The sequence below is a fragment of the Crinia signifera genome, chromosome 6 (genome assembly GCF_055691185.1).
Source record: "Crinia signifera chromosome 6, ASM5569118v1, whole genome shotgun sequence".
NCBI lineage: Eukaryota > Metazoa > Chordata > Amphibia > Anura > Myobatrachidae > Crinia > Crinia signifera.
In genome coordinates, this window is record NC_139222.1 from 254,065,537 (window position 1) to 254,087,418 (window position 21,882).

The 21,882-nt window shown below is 44.9% G+C and overlaps 1 protein-coding gene across 1 annotated transcript in view; it reads left to right on the top strand.

Annotated features, from left to right (window-relative positions):
• Nucleotides 1-7,612: 7,612 nt before the first annotated feature.
• The window catches only part of PDE6C (phosphodiesterase 6C), a 90,709-nt gene continuing 76,439 nt past the window's right edge, over nucleotides 7,613-21,882 (top strand). The window contains exon 1 of the mRNA XM_083149366.1: nucleotides 7,613-8,355. Within this exon, the coding sequence (XP_083005492.1) occupies nucleotides 7,879-8,355 (477 nt within the window). The 5' untranslated portion in view covers nucleotides 7,613-7,878. The remainder of the gene's footprint in view (nucleotides 8,356-21,882) is intronic.

The following is a 21,882-nucleotide window of genomic DNA, read 5'->3' on the forward strand; positions in this document are numbered from 1 at the left end:
TGCTGGGACGGCTCCCCTGCTCCCAGCACCGGAGCAGCAGGGACGGGAAGAGCTGGTGCTGTGTCCCCCATGGGACACAGCTTCCCCTGGCGCAGGGATCAGCTGTCTGATCCCTGTACCAACGTTGCGGGGATTGGCGCGGTGGCTATTCAAACCTGGCGCCATTGTGGCTGCCAATGGAAAACGCTGCCCACAGCGTTTGAACCCTGGCACCCTTCGGGAGCCAATCACAGCTCCCAATTCGGCAGCCAATAGAAACCGGCCTCGGCGAGCCAATCAGCACTCGATGCGCCGTACTCCACCCCACCCCCGGTGTGTGACGTCAGATGCCGCCGGGAGGTGAAGGAGGAGGCCAGAAGCATGCCAGCAGAGCGCAGGTGCGCCCGCGAAGAAGGAAGACATCGCTGGAGAAGAAAGAAGACAGTGGTGAGGAGAAGAACAGCTCCAGCGGCTACTGAAGAGGCCAGAAGACGCTGGGCTCAAGAAGGAGAATCGCCGGTGCCTCCTGCATGAGGAGAGGAAATGGCACCGCCGCTGGCCAGGATGGGCCAGTGGCACTGGCCAGTGGCGGAAGAAAGAAGATGGCGGCTGCCCTCTCCCAAAGCCAGGTAGGTGGCCCCCGGCCACCTACCCCTACATTAGACCACCAGGTGTTTGGGCACTAGGCCCGTGGGCAGAGTCAGGCCCTTCTGGCCTGTGGGCATACTAGTCGGGCCCTCTTGGCCCGTGGACACATAATTATTGGGCCCTCCAGGCCCTTAGGTACTTTAAGTGGGGCATCCTGCCCCAAGGCCCTCCATAGCCAGGCGCAAGGCCCGAGGCCCAAATAGCCGGGCACTAGGCCCATTGGCTCAATTAGCCAGGCCCCAGGCCTGTGCCCCCTCTCAGGCCTCCAGGCCTGTGCCCCACTCAGGCACTAGGCCTGTGGCCACTGACAGGCACTAGGCCTGAGCTGTAGTTAGGATCTGTTGTATTGTAAGTCACTCTAGTGTGGATAGGCAGGAGCTAGCCCTGTGAGTGTTACTCAGGCCCCTAGGCCTGCCGTTTAGTAGGGAAGGGCTCTAGGTAGGGTTGCCACCTCTCCCGGATTTCCGTGAATCTCCAGGAATTGGTGGCAACCCTCAAGGAGGCTTTTTCAGTTTCCCGGATTCCGGGATTCTCCCGGAATTCGGGTGTCTGAAAAAGCCTCCAGCCCTATTCGCCGCCTCTCCCCTGTCCCCAGAGCCCACCTGTCACGGCGATTAACATTGCGCCTGCCAGGACTGCCTCCGCAGCCTGACAGACGCACTCCCGAGATGATGATGTCATCATCTCGCGAGTAACCCTGCTGTAGCCCGCCGCCCGCCGTATCGGCTCATCTTGTGCTGTCTGCATCGGGACAAGTGTCCCAGACTCCCAGCATGCCCTGTCTCCACCCTGGCGGCAGCCTGAGTATGCACGCTGCGTGAACTGGACACACCGCGCTGCTGCTGTTTACCATGTCCATTTGTGAGTCAGCTGCAAATATCCCCCCCCCTGCCTGCCTGCCAGCGCTGCCCACCCCCTGCCTGCCGGCGCAGCCCCCCCCCACACCCACCCCCGTCTGCCATCTGCCCCCCCCGCATGCAACCTCCCCCCCCCTGCCAGCAGCCCAGCCACTTCTCTGCAAAAATCAGTTTATGAAAGGTCGCAATGCAATATATATGTATATGTGTATGAATGTATATATACGGGATGCAGTCAAAATCCCGACGGTCAAAATCCCGACGGTCAAAATACCGACAGCAATTGACAGAAAGTCAAAATCCCGACATGGTCAAAATCCCGACATTTAAAATCCCGACATGGTCAAAATACCGACAAGGTCAAAATACCGACATTTAAAATCCCGACAAGTTCAAAATACCGACACATAGAATGTAGACAGGTGAAAAAGTCAACATGACTTTCGGGCGACAGGTCGCGAGGTCGACATGGGTTTTTCACTGTTTCTTGACCCGACATGTGCCGACAGGCGGTATTTCATGCCCTACCATCCACTAGGGCGTGGTGGGAGAATAAAATAGTGTGCCGAGCGTAGCGAGGCACCGTGCCCGAAGCATTGCGAGCGCAGCGAGCTATGCGAGGGGCTGCGGTTGACTTCCAACTGTGTCCATGTCGACTGTGTCGACATTCAGGTAAAAAAACTGTGAAAAGCCCATATCGACCTCGCGAGCTGTCGCCCGAAAGTCATGTTGACTTTTTCACCTGTCTACATTCTATGTGTCGGTATTTTGAACTTGTCGGGATTTTAAATGTCGGTATTTTGACCTTGTCGGTATTTTGACCATGTCGGGATTTTAAATGTCGGGATTTTGACCATGTCGGGATTTTGACTTTCTGTCAATTGCTGTCGGTATTATGACCGTCGGGATTTTGACCGTCGGGATTTCATACCGAATCCATATATACATATGTATACATATGTATGTATACATATGTATGTATACATATGTATGTATACATATGTACAGTGGCGGATTCAGGGGGGGCACCTGGGCACATGCTTTCCAACGAGCTCAGCCCCGTGTCTCTAGCCCCCCGGGAACCGGAAATATCGCCTGGCAAAGCTGTAACTTTTTTTCCCCATAGGATAATATGTGACCTGTCAATTCCGACCCCCACCCAGTTCCGATGGCTGCCAGTTCCCCCCTGGCATCACATAAGCTTGTGGTTGATCTCATTCAATTCTAAATAGCTGGGCCTTCAATATGATACCAGGCTGGTCCATATCGGTCAATCGGTTCTAGAGATATTGCGTGTAAACCGATTTTTTTATTTTTGACATTTTATTTCATGGCTGTTCATGTTCTTTGAGGGCAGATTACTCTGGAACCAAACATTTCAGTTTCACTGGACCAAAATCATTCAAAGCCCACTCAAAAGTTCTTCAATATGATACTTGTCTCATGTAAATGGGTCAGTTGGTTCCGAAGATATATCCGGTTAAATGAGATAACTGGTTAAAGGGGGGAGGGGTGGTTTTCTCTCCCCCTCACACCAGAAAATGCAGGGACTAGGCTGGTGTAAAAGGGGCCAACCAGGGAATGCATTTTCTGGTGTGAGAGGGGTATTATTTCAAATAGCCGGGACCTGCAGTGCTTTGAATACAGCCAGGCTCTGCCACTGTCAGTGGCTATCACTTCTGCCTGGCAGCTGCTGTCCCCCATTTACCGCGAGCATGTATTCCCCCTTGGCAATGAAAATGTAATCCCACATGGCAACAAGCATGGAACCTCTGGCAATGAGCATGGAACCCTTGGTAATGAGCATGTAGATAAGCAGCACTTATGTAGCATAATTTTTAATAGGCATTATGGTGTTTGGCATAATACATAATGGACATAATTGCGTGTAACTTAACGTGTAATGGATATTATGGTGTAAATGTTTAATGCGCGCCTTTGGTGAACAATGTCCCTGTTTATGAAGCGTATTGTGAATATTGGCTTAATCTGTGTGGCATTATGTGAATTCTGGCTCAATCCGTGTGGCATTATATGAGTTTTGGCTCAATCCATGTGGCATTATGTGAATTTTGTCTCAATCCGTGTGGCATTATGTGAATTTTGACACAATCCATGTGGCATTATGTGAATTTTGGCTCAATCCGCGTGTTATTATTTAAATTTTGGCTCAATCCGTGTGGAATTATCTGAATTTTGACACAATCCATGTGGCATTATTTGAATTTTGGCACAATCCATGTGGCATTATGTGAATTTTGTCTCATTCCATTTGGCATCATGTGTAAGGGGCAAGTATAATGGGGTCTAGTATTTTGTTGCATAATGTGTAGAAGTTGTATATGGTGTTGTACACTACACTCAAGGATACGCCCCTGTTGAGTGGCCACAACCCCTTTTCCGGAGCGCGCCTTCGGCGCATGCACAACTACATCCTTCACTTTTGTCGCCATGGTGGGCCTGCGTACTTTCAATGCCAGGGCCTATTTTTATTCCCATTCCCACCCTCTCTGCCGCTCTCTTAGCATGTACACTGGCACCACTAACACCACCCCTCCCCCACCTAAACCCTCTTTTATCATGGTGCCCCCCCTGTCATTTTATCCTGGATCCGCCCCTGCATATGTATGTGTATGTATACATATGTATGTGTATATATTATTCAACTTGACAGAGGGGCGTTCGGGCCCCGAAATGTTGGAGTCATATCCCACTATTTAATACACTTTTGATAAAATCCTTGGAATGCCGCCGTCTTGCTTCCTGTTTTTTTTTTTTTTATAGACCACGCCCTATTTTAAATAGACCACACCCACTTTGTGCATATGCCACACCCCCTTTTCCATAGCGCCCGCACATTTGTATTATGGGGGGGGGGGGGATCTCCAGGAATTTATGAAGAGTGAGGTGGTAACCCTAGCCCTAGGTCCAATATTGTGGTTTACCCAGGGCTTGGGGTAGGAGGTGGACGGGCTGTGCGTCAGTCACCTCGTTAGGCCCCTAGTAGGGAATGGGAATATTTAGAGTGTGTAAGCTGGCCAGCTCTAGTCAGGAAGGGAGTAGTGACAGCTGAGAATAGGCAGAGGTTTAAAGAGATGGTTTGTGTTTATACTGTACTTTGTTCTGTATAGCATGCTGTTTTCCGTGCAGGGCATCTCCGTGTGTAGAATTGTTAGTACCATACCTCCCAACAGTCCCGATTTTATCGGGACAGTCCCGATTGTCAGGGCCTGTCCCGATGTCCCACCCGCGGGCATCAGTGTCCCGCGGTGTGGGGGGGCTGTTGGGAGTCCCCCCTGTCGGCTGCTAAGCAGCGGGGAATAAACGCACAGCGTCTATTCCCGCAGCCAGGGGGCTGGGGGCATGGCTAGAGGCTCACAGAGCCTCTGGGTCATGCCCCCATAGCGGCAAAATGGGGGCGTGGCCTCGCGAGGGGAGCCGCGAGTATAGGCCACGCCCCCGAAATTAGGCCACGCCCCCGAAATTTCCGGCGCGCCTCCGGCGCGCGGGAGTTGCGTCCCGAGTCGCCGGAGACAAATGTTGGGAGGTATGTAGTACTGCTAGTTTGTGTCGCACCACACACACACAGTCAGTTTGAGGGCTATGTGATGTAGTTACCCAGTTACATGTCACCGTTAGGCCCTGTTAGAAAAGGTACAAGATTGACGACAGTGAGTGTCATCTTGTCTGTCCATCTGTGTGTTTCTTCCTGCCTGTCTCCATTCCTTCCTAAATTCAGGGCGTATGTGGACCTTGCACCTCCGTGCAAGGTCAAGGCTCACCTAGGTGCACAAGTGCCCATAGGTGACACTTCGGGCTCTGTGGCCATGTGCCGATGATGATGTTTCCCAGAGCCTGGAGAGTGCCTCTGTAGAGACGTCGCGGGATGGAGGGCGCATCGGTCTGTGCGAAGGAAGAAACACACTCACCACCTCTCCTTCCTCCTAGGTGTTCGTGACTGGGTGCCGGAGATTTCCAGGACTGTGGTTTGTCACGGCCTGAAGGTGAGAAGGTGCAGCGCCAGGTAAGTGGTCAGGTTACAGCTACACTGCAGCAGGCACTGCTCCGCCCCTACAAACCTCTAACGCATACACACAGTGGATTTATTCACAGTGGGGGGCTGCAGGGATGTGCAGTCAGAGGAGGCAGTGCCTCCCCTGTCACTCTTCATTAAAATAATATAAAGAAGATACTTATGACACACATTCTGTGTCACAAGCATCTTCTTTATATTAATCAAATCATTTAAAAATTTTTATAGTGTTTAAATTAATTTTGGAGTCACCGAACCACTACCTCCGGCTGCCCATAATAAATATCTGGAAGCAGGGGGTGTGGACAAGCAGAGGGCTGTAAAAACCCATGAAAAATAGTGTAAGTGGCACCTCTACAAATGCCTCCATGACAGGGACGTGCTTTCAGCCAATTTGAAAGCATGCCCTGTCACTGAAGCCAATGTTATTGGGCACTGAGCATGGCTGTCACTGTCAGTGCTATATAGGGAGAGAGCAGCGGCGGTGGTGCATCAGAATATGGAGGGCAAGGGGGCAACTTACCAGCCAAAGAACATTCCGACACCGCTGCCAGAGGGCCTGCTGATTTGCTGCTGGTCATCAGCGTTTGGGGGAGGTAATGGGGGGTGGCCAGAAAAAAATACGCTAGCATGTCGCATGCAGCTGGAGACACCCAAGTGTTTTAGGTGAAGCTCATTCTGAGACAGCACAGGATAACTGCAGAGCGGGGATTAATATAAACATATATATATATATATATATATATATATATATATATATAATACTACATAAAAAGCCTGTGTTTGTCCTTCTGTGTTTGTCCTCTGTAGGAGTTCTGACAGGCTCAGCGCTGTCTTTAATTAAAAAACCCTCCCATGATGAGGCCGCTGCTGCTGCTGTCCTCCATTGGCCTGAGAAGCATATGATGAGCTCCACCAAGCAGAGCTTAGCACAAGCCTCACAGCCTCTGACCTCTTGTGCAAAGTCTCTTGGGACTTAGTCAACTACCAGTAATGCACTGCACACTTGTGCAGTCAGTGTGCCTTGGCTCCCGATGCTCACCATTGCTGACTATTAATCATTGTCACATTGGGAGATAGGCAAAGCTGCAGCACTACCCCACTGCCATGCACAAAACCTTTAGTTTTTATTGCAAATGATATGCCAACCACAGGGGGCCCCTAGATAGAAGGGGCCCAGGGGTGCTGAGCCCCTGTGCCCCCCCCTTAATCAGGCCTTGCCTCTAGGGAGAATAGCCGGTGGCCGTCGGGATCCCGAGTGTCTGGGTTTTAGCAGTCAGGATTCCAACGTCGGTGTAATGACAGTCGGAATCTCGACTTTCTGTCAGCCATCCGGCACCCATATCTTTTACTATATTCTCTAATGTGTGTGGGGCTTTACTGCTGCTTTCATGATTTATTCTGTTCTAAAAGTCAGAATATGGTGTCAAATTTGTGTTTGGAACATTGTATTTTCAAATATAATGGTGCCTTTTGTGAAGCCAGCCCCACTTGCTGAGCACTGGAGCAGAAGTGAGCAGGTTGGACATTTATGGGCCTACACATGTAGAGATTGCGCTGCAGGATCTGAGCGATGCTAGATGTGTGCTGAGCGGTCTGTCAGGGCCAGTGTTCTCAGTGTTATCATGCATGCTGGATCTTAATCACCGGGCGATGACGATGCGCTGGGCCACATATCCCTACCGCTATGGCCTTTACACACAGTGATGTAGGGGCATTTTATTAGCGATCTAGTCAAATTTAGTCAGATACTGTAGATTAGAAATTGCCCTGAAATTGACCCATGTGTAGGCCCCTATTACAGTCCATGAAATGCCAGGCCCTTTTACTAGCTGTACATAAATCAAAACCAGAAGTTACACTAGTGCCGCTCTCCTTAAGCACCTTCTACGTGAGCTGTTTCCTCCAACAGGATTATGCTCTCTAAAATGTGATTACATCTTCCATTCACAAATCAGCAAATCAGTCCCCGTACCACGTGTCAGCCATGTTTTAAACATTCGTTGTAGATGCACATTCTACTTTGGAACCTTTATAAGTAGCAGGGTTGTGATCTTAAAATGGTTTGCTCTGTCTAAAATGATTCCCTCCGGATTTAGAGGCTAAAAGCACGCCAGGGGTTTAGTGCCTTGACATCTGTTTAATTAGCTGTCTTCAGAATCCCGCACTAAGAAGACACTAAGCCAGTGCCTTCTGTCAGACGTCAAGGAGGTTGGCAAGGTTTTCTAAGCTCTCAAGGATACATGTGCGATCGCAGAACATAGTCGGCAGAATGACCGAATTGTCATGACGTATTGTTTTTGCAATTAAATGTTTATAGCGCAAACAAGCATGCATTGCTGAGGAGCGGTCTCCATCAAAATGGGGGAGATAAAGAAGGAAGACGTTGAAAAATACCTCGAAAATAACCCTCAATTTGCAAAGGAATATTTTGACAGAAAGTTAAGGAATGAGACTGTTGGGGCCTTGTTCAACAACAAACAGTTGAACCTCAAAGACGGAGTTTCTTTTCACGACCTGTCAAAGTTGGAAGAAGCCGACATTTTGTTGGAGTTGATAAGAGAGATCCAAGATGCCAGCAACATGGAGAAGACCATTCATAAGGTTCTGCAAAGGCTGGCTCTCCTCCTACAAGCCAGCTACTGTAGCTTGTTCATGCAAAGGGCCAGGAACGGGATACCTGAGCTCGCCACGCGCCTCTTCAACGTCACAAAAAACTCTAAGCTGGAAGAAAACCTGGTAACACCTGAAGGTGAAATTGTTTTTCCTTTGGATATTGGAATTGTGGGATGGGTGGCTCATACAAAGAAGACGTTCAATGTACCTGATGTGAAAAAGGTAGGTGATAACAGCTGCGGAATCCATGTATAACCAACAAAAATATACATTTAGCAATGGTCGCACATGGTAAAGGAGCAATAGTCCAAAATTAAATTTTGATTTGTTAAACTATCACAATCTACATTGTAGCTTTTTCTTTGTTAATGCAGAGGCCATTTTCCTGCGTACAGCAGACCTCATGTCAGCGTCAACAGGGCCACTAGACCTTGATGTCAATGTCTACATTAGTAGTGTGTCCAGTTTTATGTTGTTTTGTGTTTTTGTGTCATTTTCCAGCACATCCCTGACAATGTCCTGACACAACATAATGTGCTTGTTGTATTAACGTTTGCTGTTTAGCTTTCAGCAAGCTGTTGTACTCTGTTATCCACCAAATCCTGTAAAAAGGAGGCTAAAAGATTATACGGTGTCCTTCAGTGGGATTACATGGAGGAAAGCTGATGTGTGTTGGAAAAAAAAAACCCTTGCAAAACTTTGTGGCTTATTTTAACCCCTTCCTGACAGAGCTAGTTTTTGCGTTCCTGACAGAGCCATTTTTTTCAAATCTGACATGTCTCACTTAAGTGGGGATAACTTTTTTTTGCTTTTACTTATCCCAGTGATTTTGAGATTGTTTTTTCGTGACACATTGTACTTCAAATTAGTGGTAAATTTGGGTCGATACAGTCTGTGTTTTTTTGTGAAAAATACCAAAATGTCGTGAAAAAATGGAAAATTTAGCGATTTGCAAAATGTTAAATTTTCTGCTTGTGAGACAAATAATCATACCACTCAAAATAGTTAATAACTAACATAGACCATATGTCTACTTTATGTTGCCATCATTATTTCAACTTCCTTTTCATTTTTTTGGACACTAGGAGGCGTAAAATATGAATAGCAAATTCTCAAATTTTCAAGAAAATTTCAAACACTGATTTTTTTAGGGACCAGTTCAGTTCTGATGTGACTTTGAGGGACTTGTATGTGAGACACCCCCATAAATGATGCCATTTCAAAAACTGCACCCCTCACAGTATTCAAAACAGCATTTTGAAAGTTTGTTAACCCTTTAGGTGTTTCACAGGAATTAAAACAAAGTGTAGGTGAAATTTCAAAATTTCATTTTTTTTGCAGAGTTTCAATTTTAATACATTTTTCTAACGAATACAGTAGATTTTACTAGAGAAATGTGACTAAAAATTGATTCCCCCAATTCTTTTGTTTTCATAAATATCCTATATGTGGCCCTAGTGTGCACGGTGACCAAACCACAGGCTTCATAATAGAAGGAGCACCTACTTGATTTTGGAGCCTCCTTTTTATGAGATTATTTTTTAGGCACCATGTAGGTTTCTAGGCACCATAAGATGCTAAAAGTTAGGAACCCCCCCACAAGTGACCCCATTTTGCAAACTACACCCTTCAGGGAATTCATCTAGGGGTATAGTGTACATTTCAAACCCCCAGGGGTTTCACCAATTGTGGTACAACTGGGCAGTGAAAATAAAAAAAATTAATTTTTCATTTTCACAGCTCAGTTGTATCAAAATTGGTGAAACCCCTTGATGAATTCCCTGAAGGGTGTAGTTTGCAAAATGGGGTCACTTGTGGGGGGGTTCTACTGTATGGGTGTTTCGGGGGTCATTCAACCAGAATCTGTGCTGCAAAATCCAAAAATCACTCCTTCCCTTCTGAGTCCTGCCATGCACCCAACTGGTATTTTTTGGTCACACATGAGGCATTGCCGTACTCGGGAGAAATTGGGGCACAGATTTTGGGGTGCTTTGTCTCCTTCATTCCTTGTGAAAATGAAAAATTTTGAGCCAGATCTGCATTTTTGTGTAAAAAAATGTAATTTTTTACACAAAAATGCAGTTCTGGCTCAAAATTTTTTATTTTCACAAGGAATGAAGGAGACAAAGCACCCCAAAATCTGTGCCCCAATTTCTCCCGAGTACGGCAATGCCTCATGTGTGACCAAAAAATACCAGTTGGGTGCATGGCAGAACTCAGAAGGGAAGGAGTGATTTTTGGTGGCGGAATGAATGGTGGGTGCTATGTCGCATTAGCAAGACCCCCGAAGCACCAATACAGTGGAACCCCCCCACAAGTGACCCCATTTTAGTCACCAGCTTTGGGAGGGGGGCTGGCGCTGCGGCTGGCGGGGGGGTGGGAGGGGTGCTGGCGCTGCGGCAGCCGGGTGGGTGGGAGGGAGGGGGGCTGCCGGGTGGGAGGGGGGGGGGGCTGGCGATCGGTGGGGTATATACACACACACATATACACACACACACACATATATATATATATATATATATATATATATATGTGTGTATATAATGGATGGCAATAAGGCGTCACTCGGAGACTGGATACAACTTCAAAGATTTATTGTGTGGTGACCGACACCAGTGTTTCGAGACAACAGCTCGTCCTCAGGGTTCAACTCACAAACATCAAATGACAGAGTTAAATACCCTACAAAGATTCCCGCGCCCACCAATGCTTGATTAAACTTACCTGGATCAGGTGTGCCCTCTGCGTCTGTTGCGTGTAGTCAGAACACTCCTAAGCCACTGCGTGCTTCCTGGTGATGTCATCACCCCGCGTCCCTGCCTCTGGAACGCACGCCGGCAGTCGGAGCTCTCCTGACTTCCGCATAACTGACACGCAGGAGCTAACCCATCCAGGATTGATCTATGAGCACAATGCAAAAGATGTGCAATAAAGTGTCAAATACTTACACAACATTAAATATAATCAACAATTTTGATACAATATTAATATATATATAAAAAAGTGACAAAAAGAAATACAAAAAAATACAAAAAAATGACGGACAATGTTAAAAAGTGTAGTAACCCTTTGTTGGTCAGAGTCAACCTATTAATAGGATCATACATACAAAAAATCCCCTTAAAGGGGAAGTAATACTTTTATTTATATCAATATTATTAATAAAATAATCCAATAATCTGACCTATATTGGGCAGGTGGTCTACACACTCTGGAAGCACTCCGGATACAGAAAAAATTGATAACATTAAGAAAAGCATTATAAAAATATGTATTCGTTGGTATACAGACCAGCATGTGCTATAATGCCAAAAAAAAAACTTTACTTGCAAAAATCTTGTTTTCGCAAAAAAAGATTTGCAAACAAAATGGAGACAGACATAGGTTAACACACCAAGGTACTAGCAATGCATATTATAAAAAGCTTTGTAAGCCATGCTGTTCATTCAACCCCCTAGGCGCGATGGTGTCCAGCAAATGGATCCATCGCGCCTCAGCTTGAAGAAGCTTTCTACCTCTATTACCACCCCTGTAATGTATCGGTATATGATCAATAATTTTTGACCTCACACTGGCAACACTGTGACTCTTCTGCACGCAATGTCGTGCAAAAGGTTGGTCACTATTGCCGCTGGCCAGGGCTTGTCTGATAGCGTGACGATGATTCGCCATCCTGGTTTTGAACTGACATTCTGTCTTGCCCACGTAATAAAGACCACATGGACAAGACAGAACATAGACCACGAATTTAGTAGAACACGTGACCGCAAATTTGATAGGGATACTGCGGCCCGTGTGTGGATGATTGATGAACTTCCCTGCCAGTAAAGAACCGCAGGTCGTGCACCCCACACATTTGTAACAACCCGCCGGTCGGGTCAAGAAATGTGTGGGTGCAGCTTTTTTAGTGAGCTCACTAATATCTAATTTCACTACCAGATCGCTTAAGTTTCTCCCCCGTTTATAGGATGGCATAATTTGCATTTTATTCAAACCGGGTAGTTCCTTATCCGTGGTGATAAGGGACCATTGCTGTTTCACCTTTCTAGTAACCACCTGGCTGTCGGTTGCAAATTCATTAACCCAGGGAATCTTAGATTTAATTTGCTCTGCCCTGTCGGGGGGATTTAATGCTACCTCTCTTGGGGTTTGTAAAACCTTCTCTTTAGCTTTCATGAGAGAGCCCCTCCTATAACCTCGGGCTTCAAATTTTTCTTGCATTAAATCCAGTTGCTTACAGGTTTCTACAGGATCACTAGTGATCCTGCGCACCCGCAACATCTGGGAAAAAGGGAGACCTTCCCGTAAGGGAAGGGGATGGCAGCTTTCGTGGCGTAAAAGAGTGTTTCTGTCTGTTTCTTTAACAAAAATAGAAGTAGAGAGTCTCCCACTGTTAAGCATGATTTTTACGTCCAGAAAATTAACAAAATTATCACTGATAGTAAAAGTAAACTTAACTGGACTTTCTGAACAATTATGGGACTCAAACATCTCTTTCAAGGAATCGGCGGACCCCTGCCAAAAAATCAACAAATCGTCGATGTATCGAAGATAAAGTAAGATCTTATCACTATTAGGGCCCTGAAAGAATAATTCGTTGTCTATCAGGCACATGAAAGCATTGGCATACGATGGGGCCACCGGGGATCCCATCGCACAGCCAAGTTTCTGCCTGTACATCTCCCCATTGAAGGTGAAGTAATTTCTATGCAGGACCAAAAATAACATTTTCATAAATGTTTGTGCATTAGGACCACAGTAGGCGTCATTATTCTCAATCAATAAACTCACAGCATCCATCCCCTGTGTGTGGGGGATGCATGTATATAGACTGGTAACATCAGCACTACAAAGTAACATATTATCTGGCCAACTATCCACCTCCTGCAGGCGTTTAATCAACATATTTGTATCTTTTAAATACGCCTTAGTTTGTTGTATGCAGGGATTAAGATAGGCATCCAGGTAAGTAGACACAGTGTGATACAAAGATCCCCTGGCAGAGATGATTGGTCTGCCAGGGGGATCTACCAAACCTTTGTGCACCTTAGGCAAGGTGTAAAAAAGGGGCACAATAGGGAAATCTGTTTTCAAAGCTGCACAAACTTTATCTGCAATCGAACCATCATTGAGAGCTGTAGCAAGGATACCGTCCAATTCCCTTTTATATTCATCAGAGGGATCACAACTCAAATGTTCATAAACCTCACCATCAGATAGCTGACGCTGGCATTCCTGTACATATTTATCAAGATCTTGTACCACTACTGAGCCCCCTTTGTCAGCCTTACGGATGATAATATCAGTCCTTTTTTGTAATGACTGAAGGGCCTTACGTTCTTGGATAGACAAATTATTAGCAATAAGTAAGGTGGGCTCAACAGTGTGGATAGAGTTCTCCATCATTCTCGTAAAGGAGCGTATGGAAGGGTTGTGGGATTGTGGGTCAAATTGAGATCTCGCTTGTAGTTTTCTTAACTGTGGTGGTATGGGGGGGGTTGTTGGGGGTTCAGGCTCACAACCTGTGCTAGAACTGGGGATGGCAGTGTTTTTATCAAAATGTTCTCGGAGTCTTAAGGATCGACCAAATCTATAAGTGTCCACTTTCCATTGGAAGCTATCTCTCTTAGAGGTCGGCACAAAAGATAACCCCTTGGAAAGTAAAAGTGTTTCAGTTGCATCTAGAGGGGTACTTGACAGATTAAACACCAAGTCCTTACCTAGCGTACGACCTTCCGACCTTTTCTGGCGCTCGTTCTGCTTGGAGCGCCGCGTCCTGCGCCTCGACCTGCTGGTGGCTTGTGGGAGGCTTGCAAAGGTACGCCTAAAGGGCCGACTCCTGATGCTGAGGAGGAAGGTGTTTGTAAATCCGTATCGCTAGCTGAGGTGCTAGTACCTTCATAATCCAGATGCTGTCGACTCCTGTATCTTCTCACATAAGGTTTCTTATGTGAGAAGATACAGGAGTCGACAGCATCTGGATTATGAAGGTACTAGCACCTCAGCTAGCGATACGGATTTACAAACACCTTCCTCCTCAGCATCAGGAGTCGGCCCTTTAGGCGTACCTTTGCAAGCCTCCCACAAGCCACCAGCAGGTCGAGGCGCAGGACGCGGCGCTCCAAGCAGAACGAGCGCCAGAAAAGGTCGGAAGGTCGTACGCTAGGTAAGGACTTGGTGTTTAATCTGTCAAGTACCCCTCTAGATGCAACTGAAACACTTTTACTTTCCAAGGGGTTATCTTTTGTGCCGACCTCTAAGAGAGATAGCTTCCAATGGAAAGTGGACACTTATAGATTTGGTCGATCCTTAAGACTCCGAGAACATTTTGATAAAAACACTGCCATCCCCAGTTCTAGCACAGGTTGTGAGCCTGAACCCCCAACAACCCCCCCCATACCACCACAGTTAAGAAAACTACAAGCGAGATCTCAATTTGACCCACAATCCCACAACCCTTCCATACGCTCCTTTACGAGAATGATGGAGAACTCTATCCACACTGTTGAGCCCACCTTACTTATTGCTAATAATTTGTCTATCCAAGAACGTAAGGCCCTTCAGTCATTACAAAAAAGGACTGATATTATCATCCGTAAGGCTGACAAAGGGGGCTCAGTAGTGGTACAAGATCTTGATAAATATGTACAGGAATGCCAGCGTCAGCTATCTGATGGTGAGGTTTATGAACATTTGAGTTGTGATCCCTCTGATGAATATAAAAGGGAATTGGACGGTATCCTTGCTACAGCTCTCAATGATGGTTCGATTGCAGATAAAGTTTGTGCAGCTTTGAAAACAGATTTCCCTATTGTGCCCCTTTTTTACACCTTGCCTAAGGTGCACAAAGGTTTGGTAGATCCCCCTGGCAGACCAATCATCTCTGCCAGGGGATCTTTGTATCACACTGTGTCTACTTACCTGGATGCCTATCTTAATCCCTGCATACAACAAACTAAGGCGTATTTAAAAGATACAAATATGTTGATTAAACGCCTGCAGGAGGTGGATAGTTGGCCAGATAATATGTTACTTTGTAGTGCTGATGTTACCAGTCTATATACATGCATCCCCCACACACAGGGGATGGATGCTGTGAGTTTATTGATTGAGAATAATGACGCCTACTGTGGTCCTAATGCACAAACATTTATGAAAATGTTATTTTTGGTCCTGCATAGAAATTACTTCACCTTCAATGGGGAGATGTACAGGCAGAAACTTGGCTGTGCGATGGGATCCCCGGTGGCCCCATCGTATGCCAATGCTTTCATGTGCCTGATAGACAACGAATTATTCTTTCAGGGCCCTAATAGTGATAAGATCTTACTTTATCTTCGATACATCGACGATTTGTTGATTTTTTGGCAGGGGTCCGCCGATTCCTTGAAAGAGATGTTTGAGTCCCATAATTGTTCAGAAAGTCCAGTTAAGTTTACTTTTACTATCAGTGATAATTTTGTTAATTTTCTGGACGTAAAAATCATGCTTAACAGTGGGAGACTCTCTACTTCTATTTTTGTTAAAGAAACAGACAGAAACACTCTTTTACGCCACGAAAGCTGCCATCCCCTTCCCTTACGGGAAGGTCTCCCTTTTTCCCAGATGTTGCGGGTGCGCAGGATCACTAGTGATCCTGTAGAAACCTGTAAGCAACTGGATTTAATGCAAGAAAAATTTGAAGCCCGAGGTTATAGGAGGGGCTCTCTCATGAAAGCTAAAGAGAAGGTTTTACAAACCCCAAGAGAGGTAGCATTAAATCCCCCCGACAGGGCAGAGCAAATTAAATCTAAGATTCCCTGGGTTAATGAATTTGCAACCGACAGCCAGGTGGTTACTAGAAAGGTGAAACAGCTATGGTCCCTTATCACCACGGATAAGGAACTACCCGGTTTGAATAAAATGCAAATTATGCCATCCTATAAACGGGGGAGAAACTTAAGCGATCTGGTAGTGAAATTAGATATTAGTGAGCTCACTAAAAAAGCTGCACCCACACATTTCTTGACCCGACCGGCGGGTTGTTACAAATGTGTGGGGTGCACGACCTGCGGTTCTTTACTGGCAGGGAAGTTCATCAATCATCCACACACGGGCCGCAGTATCCCTATCAAATTTGCGGTCACGTGTTCTACTAAATTCGTGGTCTATGTTCTGTCTTGTCCATGTGGTCTTTATTACGTGGGCAAGACAGAATGTCAGTTCAAAACCAGGATGGCGAATCATCGTCACGCTATCAGACAAGCCCTGGCCAGCGGCAATAGTGACCAACCTTTTGCACGACATTGCGTGCAGAAGAGTCACAGTGTTGCCAGTGTGAGGTCAAAAATTATTGATCATATACCTTTACATTACAGGGGTGGTAATAGAGGTAGAAAGCTTCTTCAAGCTGAGGCGCGATGGATCCATTTGCTGGACACCATCGCGCCTAGGGGGTTGAATGAACAGCATGGCTTACAAAGCTTTTTATAATATGCATTGCTAGTACCTTGGTGTGTTAACCTATGTCTGTCTCCATTTTGTTTGCAAATCTTTTTTTGCGAAAACAAGATTTTTGCAAGTAAAGTTTTTTTTTTGGCATTATAGCACATGCTGGTCTGTATACCAACGAATACATATTTTTATAATGCTTTTCTTAATGTTATCAATTTTTTCTGTATCCGGAGTGCTTCCAGAGTGTGTAGACCACCTGCCCAATATAGGTCAGATTATTGGATTATTTTATTAATAATATTGATATAAATAAAAGTATTACTTCCCCTTTAAGGGGATTTTTTGTATGTATGATCCTATTAATAGGTTGACTCTGACCAACAAAGGGTTACTACACTTTTTAACATTGTCCGTCATTTTTTTGTATTTTTTTGTATTTCTTTTTGTCACTTTTTTATATATATATTAATATTGTATCAAAATTGTTGATTATATTTAATGTTGTGTAAGTATTTGACACTTTATTGCACATCTTTTGCATTGTGCTCATAGATCAATCCTGGATGGGTTAGCTCCTGCGTGTCAGTTATGCGGAAGTCAGGAGAGCTCCGACTGCCGGCGTGCGTTCCAGAGGCAGGGACGCGGGGTGATGACATCACCAGGAAGCACGCAGTGGCTTAGGAGTGTTCTGACTACACGCAACAGACGCAGAGGGCACACCTGATCCAGGTAAGTTTAATCAAGCATTGGTGGGCGCGGGAATCTTTGTAGGGTATTTAACTCTGTCATTTGATGTTTGTGAGTTGAACCCTGAGGACGAGCTGTTGTCTCGAAACACTGGTGTCGGTCACCACACAATAAATCTTTGAAGTTGTATCCAGTCTCCGAGTGACGCCTTATTGCCATCCATTATACTTATGGTCGCTGACCTGGGAAGGCACCGGAGCAAGTATTGTTTACTTAAAGTCGTGGAGTGCCGGATTCTTCGCTTGTTTTTATGTGTGTATATATGTATATATATATATATATTTATATATATACATATATATACACACACACATATATATATATATATGTGTGTGTGTATGTATGTATATATATATATATATATATATATATATACATATATTTTCAGTGCATATATTTTATTGTACACCTTTTTCAGCAGCTTGATGCTGCTGCTGCTGCTGCGGGGGGGAGGGGGGAGGAGGGCAGCGCTGCGTGCGCTCCAGACGCTCCGGGGGAGCCGTTGGAGCCGCTGCTGCTGCCGGGTGAGTGCCCGGCGGGTGCGAGGGGTGGGCTGCACATCGGTGGTGATCGGTGCTGTACCTGACAGCACCGATCACCACCGATCCCTGTGTTACCGAGCGGCTTAGCCGCCGGTAACACAGGAAACGCTGTGAATGGCTGTTCAGATTTGAACAGCCAATCACAGCGATCGCCGACCGGGGGGGGCACCCCTGCCCCCCCTGGGCGGCGAGGGGGGATGTCTGCTGTCAGGGACAGCAGACATCACCTAACTGTCACTGCGTCTCTAGACGCAGTGACAGTTAGAAGTCATGACGTACATGTACGTCAAATGTCGGGAAGTACTTCCCGACCATGACGTACATGTACGTCAAATGTCGGGAAGGGGTTAAAAAAAATTCTAAAAAAAAGGAAAAGTTGCCCATACAACCAATGAAATTATAGTTTTTATTTAACCCTGTGAGAGATATGCAAAATGTCTGCAAAAAATACCAGCGCCGCTCACATTTGTTATATAAATTCAAATAAAATATGTGTAAAAAAAATTATACTTCCTATATAAGGTAAACATTACAGGTCATTATGATGAATAAAATTGATTGGTTGGCAATTTTCACATCTATTTTGACAAATTCCCTTGGCACTCAAAGGGTTAACAAATGATAGCCAGTTTGTGATTGGTTGCTAGGTGCAATACCTTTTTTTTAGACATCTAGAAAAATATGCCACAAATCTTTCTTTAATACTTTAATACTTCCATTTCCTACAGTGTATATATATATATATATTGTTATTTTAGCTATGCTTTTTATTTAAACCAACGTATGTGTTAGCTTTGGTGATCCATTAAACATACAGTAAACCATTTAGATATGTCAGGGAAATCCAAATTATGTGTTCATATATACTTAAGTTTACATGACTACATGAGACAATTGTACACATGTATTACGCCTTGAAGAGTGATAAAGTAGAGAGACAAAATACCAGCCCCCAACTGTCATTTTTCAAACACTGGGGTAGATGTATGAATCCGTGATAAAAGAGAAGTGAGCAAGAGCAGAGGTGGCCCATGACAATTAATCGGCACTAAAGTAGCATCTATAATTTGCATAATATAAAATTATACAGAGCAGCTGATTGGTTGCCATGGGCACTAAACATAGTGTGGCAGATTTAAGAAAAGCTTCTAAAAAAGACAAGTGGTGATGTTGCCCATAGCAACCAATCAGATTATAATTACTAAAGCTTCTAAAACAAATGAAGTGGCGATGTTGCCCACAAAAACCAATCGGATTCTAGTTATCATTTTGATATTGTTTTATAGAAAATGATATGATAGACATAATCTAATTGGTCAACACCTCCACTTGTCTGAAATAGAAGCTTTTGTTTGTTGAATGTAAAACTGAACAGAAATGTTCCCCCCTGACGTAGTTTCCAAATTTGAATATTGCCCTTAACATGCTTCGGCACCATGGTGAGTTTCCCCCGGTAATACTGTTGGTAGGAGCCACCATCTGACATTATTCCTAAAATAATATTTGCATGTGCGATGGTACTTTCATTGTACTGTCAGATCTGTCCTCGCAAAACCTCAGATCTGCTACTATGTTTGCTGCACTATAACAGTATGTTCCCGCTGATTAGAGATCTACCTTCCGCTGTGTTCGGGGTGTTCTGAGGACAGAAACAAATGTTTCTTTATTTGACAGTTTCTGACAGAAAAACATTTGCAGATCCCCAGCAGTGCACATGGGGGTCATACAACTGTGACAGAAACAGGTCATTTAGGCCTCAGAGAGGGTTTTTAGTTATTCAGGGGCAGATGTATTAAGGTATAAGTATTAAAGTAGCCAGTGATAACACACCAGCCAATCGTCTCCTAACTGTCAATTTACATGATGGGTTTGAAAATGACAGTTATATGCTGTTTGGCTGGTGCATTATCACCTTCCACTTGATCACTTCACCAGGGTTAATACATCTGCCCCTGAGTGTAAACCCAAGAAGTTCTAAAAAAAAAAAAAAAGCCGTGGGGCTGTCCGCAGATGTACCTACAGTACAAAAATGGCAACATTTTTGTGGGAGAGATGTAACAAATGTATAAAACTTTTTGAGAGAGATAATGTGACAGATGCTGATTGGTTAGACTTTATTTCCCTCCACTTTCTCTCTCTCTCCGTGGTTTAATAAATCCATTAAATATGAGACAGAGCCTACTGGTTACACAATGGTTCCGGGATGACCATTGCGCTTCTCTACTGTAAGAATGGCTATAATAATAACAGTTTCCTACATAAAACTACTGGAAACTCCATGCCTGTTTCTCGGTGGAATGTTAAGCTGGCCATAAATCTACAGATCGTCAGATTGGGCTGGTTCGGACAAACACCTGGTAATACCTGAGTGACAGTTTTTGGCAGTTTTCCAGCATTTCAAAGCAAATGGTCAACGGTCATCTGCTCTCATCAATTACCAGGATTTTGTTCCAACCAGACAGATCTGACAACTGACAATAAATCTGTAGGGGTATGGCCAGCTTCAGTTATGCTGAATGACAGTTACTGGAATGTCTTGTAGCGGGAACAACTGGCACTAGGCTATGGAACACCATGTTTGGTGCTGTACCATAGCAGTCTGTGGCATTTGTCTTTGTTAAAGCAAAGAAAAAAAAATTGGGGAGAGGACATATTAAGACCTTATGTGGACACTTTAGGATAACTTTTGTTTCGGAGCTTTGTAGAGAAATCTGACAGCCAGATGCATTTTGCCTTTGTTTAATTAGATGTTGAGGGCTATAAGATAACCGCAAGGACTTCGTGGCCTCCTTCATGTCTCAAGTTAAAAGCGGTATAGGCCTACTGTCTCTTTTGAAGAGTTCCCTTGTAATAGATATTTATGGGCTGACGTCAGAGTTGAGGCAATTTACGTTGTTTGCAAATCAGCTGATGACCGCATGATCCAATTAAATGACTTATTACCGCTCTACCCTGCCCTAGTCAGATCACATGACGTACATCTTGTGCTACAAGCTTCATACCCTAAGTGCTAATCTCCTGAGACTACGTTTTCTCCACCTAGTTTGGGATTGGCCAAAACATATGCTGTTATTATCGAATGAAGTTCCGGCAATGGCTGAACGCTAAATTACTAATCACAAAACTAGACACCCCATGGGAAAAAAGTAATTGATGTACATTATTCACTATATATATGTATGAATGTGGTCTGTGGGGCAGAGATTGGGGGGGTGGAGTATGGTCAAGTCTGAATCCTAAGGGATATCTTACTATATGCTGTATGTACACACATACGTGTATGGGTTGTGTTACCAGTATTGATGCTTGATGAGAAATTCCGTTAAAATGTAACAATATTGGTCTTGCTAGCAGAGTTGTGCAGCCTTTATTGGTACACACTGATGATTCCTTGAATGGACTGCAGTAAAATTAACATTTCTTTAAAAATTTAAACTATGTCGCCTTTATCAATTACTACAGATGGGCTTTGCAGTTATGGTATACCTCTTAACCTTGTGCATATAATGATGTTTATCTGTGCATGCCCACACACATTTGGGGCCTACATATCACCAGTGTGGGGGGAGGGGGGGGGCACTGTGGCATATTGTGAAATGGGGACTCTATGTGGCATAAAGTGAGCGCACTACAGTGTGTTGAACACATTTTTCACTGCTTGGAGAATTATACCATCTAATACATTAGCGAACCCCACGAGTTATTGGTAGGACCCCACAAACCATAATCTGACCCTGATGTAGATGGGGCATGGATATGCCATGTATGTAGAAATATAGCTAGAAACTTTATTTTATTTTGCCTATGCCAACCTCAGCCCTCAAGTCCCCCAACAGCTTTTCCAAGTCACCCAGGCGATGCACTGTGTATAACCAACTGTCACATTTTAAAAATCCACAGGTGACCTGGAAAATGGGGACTGTGGAGGATACTTGAGGACTGAAGTTGGGAACCACTGGCTTATGTTGTTGTAGTGAATGGCCAGATGACTACAGGCATTGTCTCTTGTGCCATAATAAAACTTTTT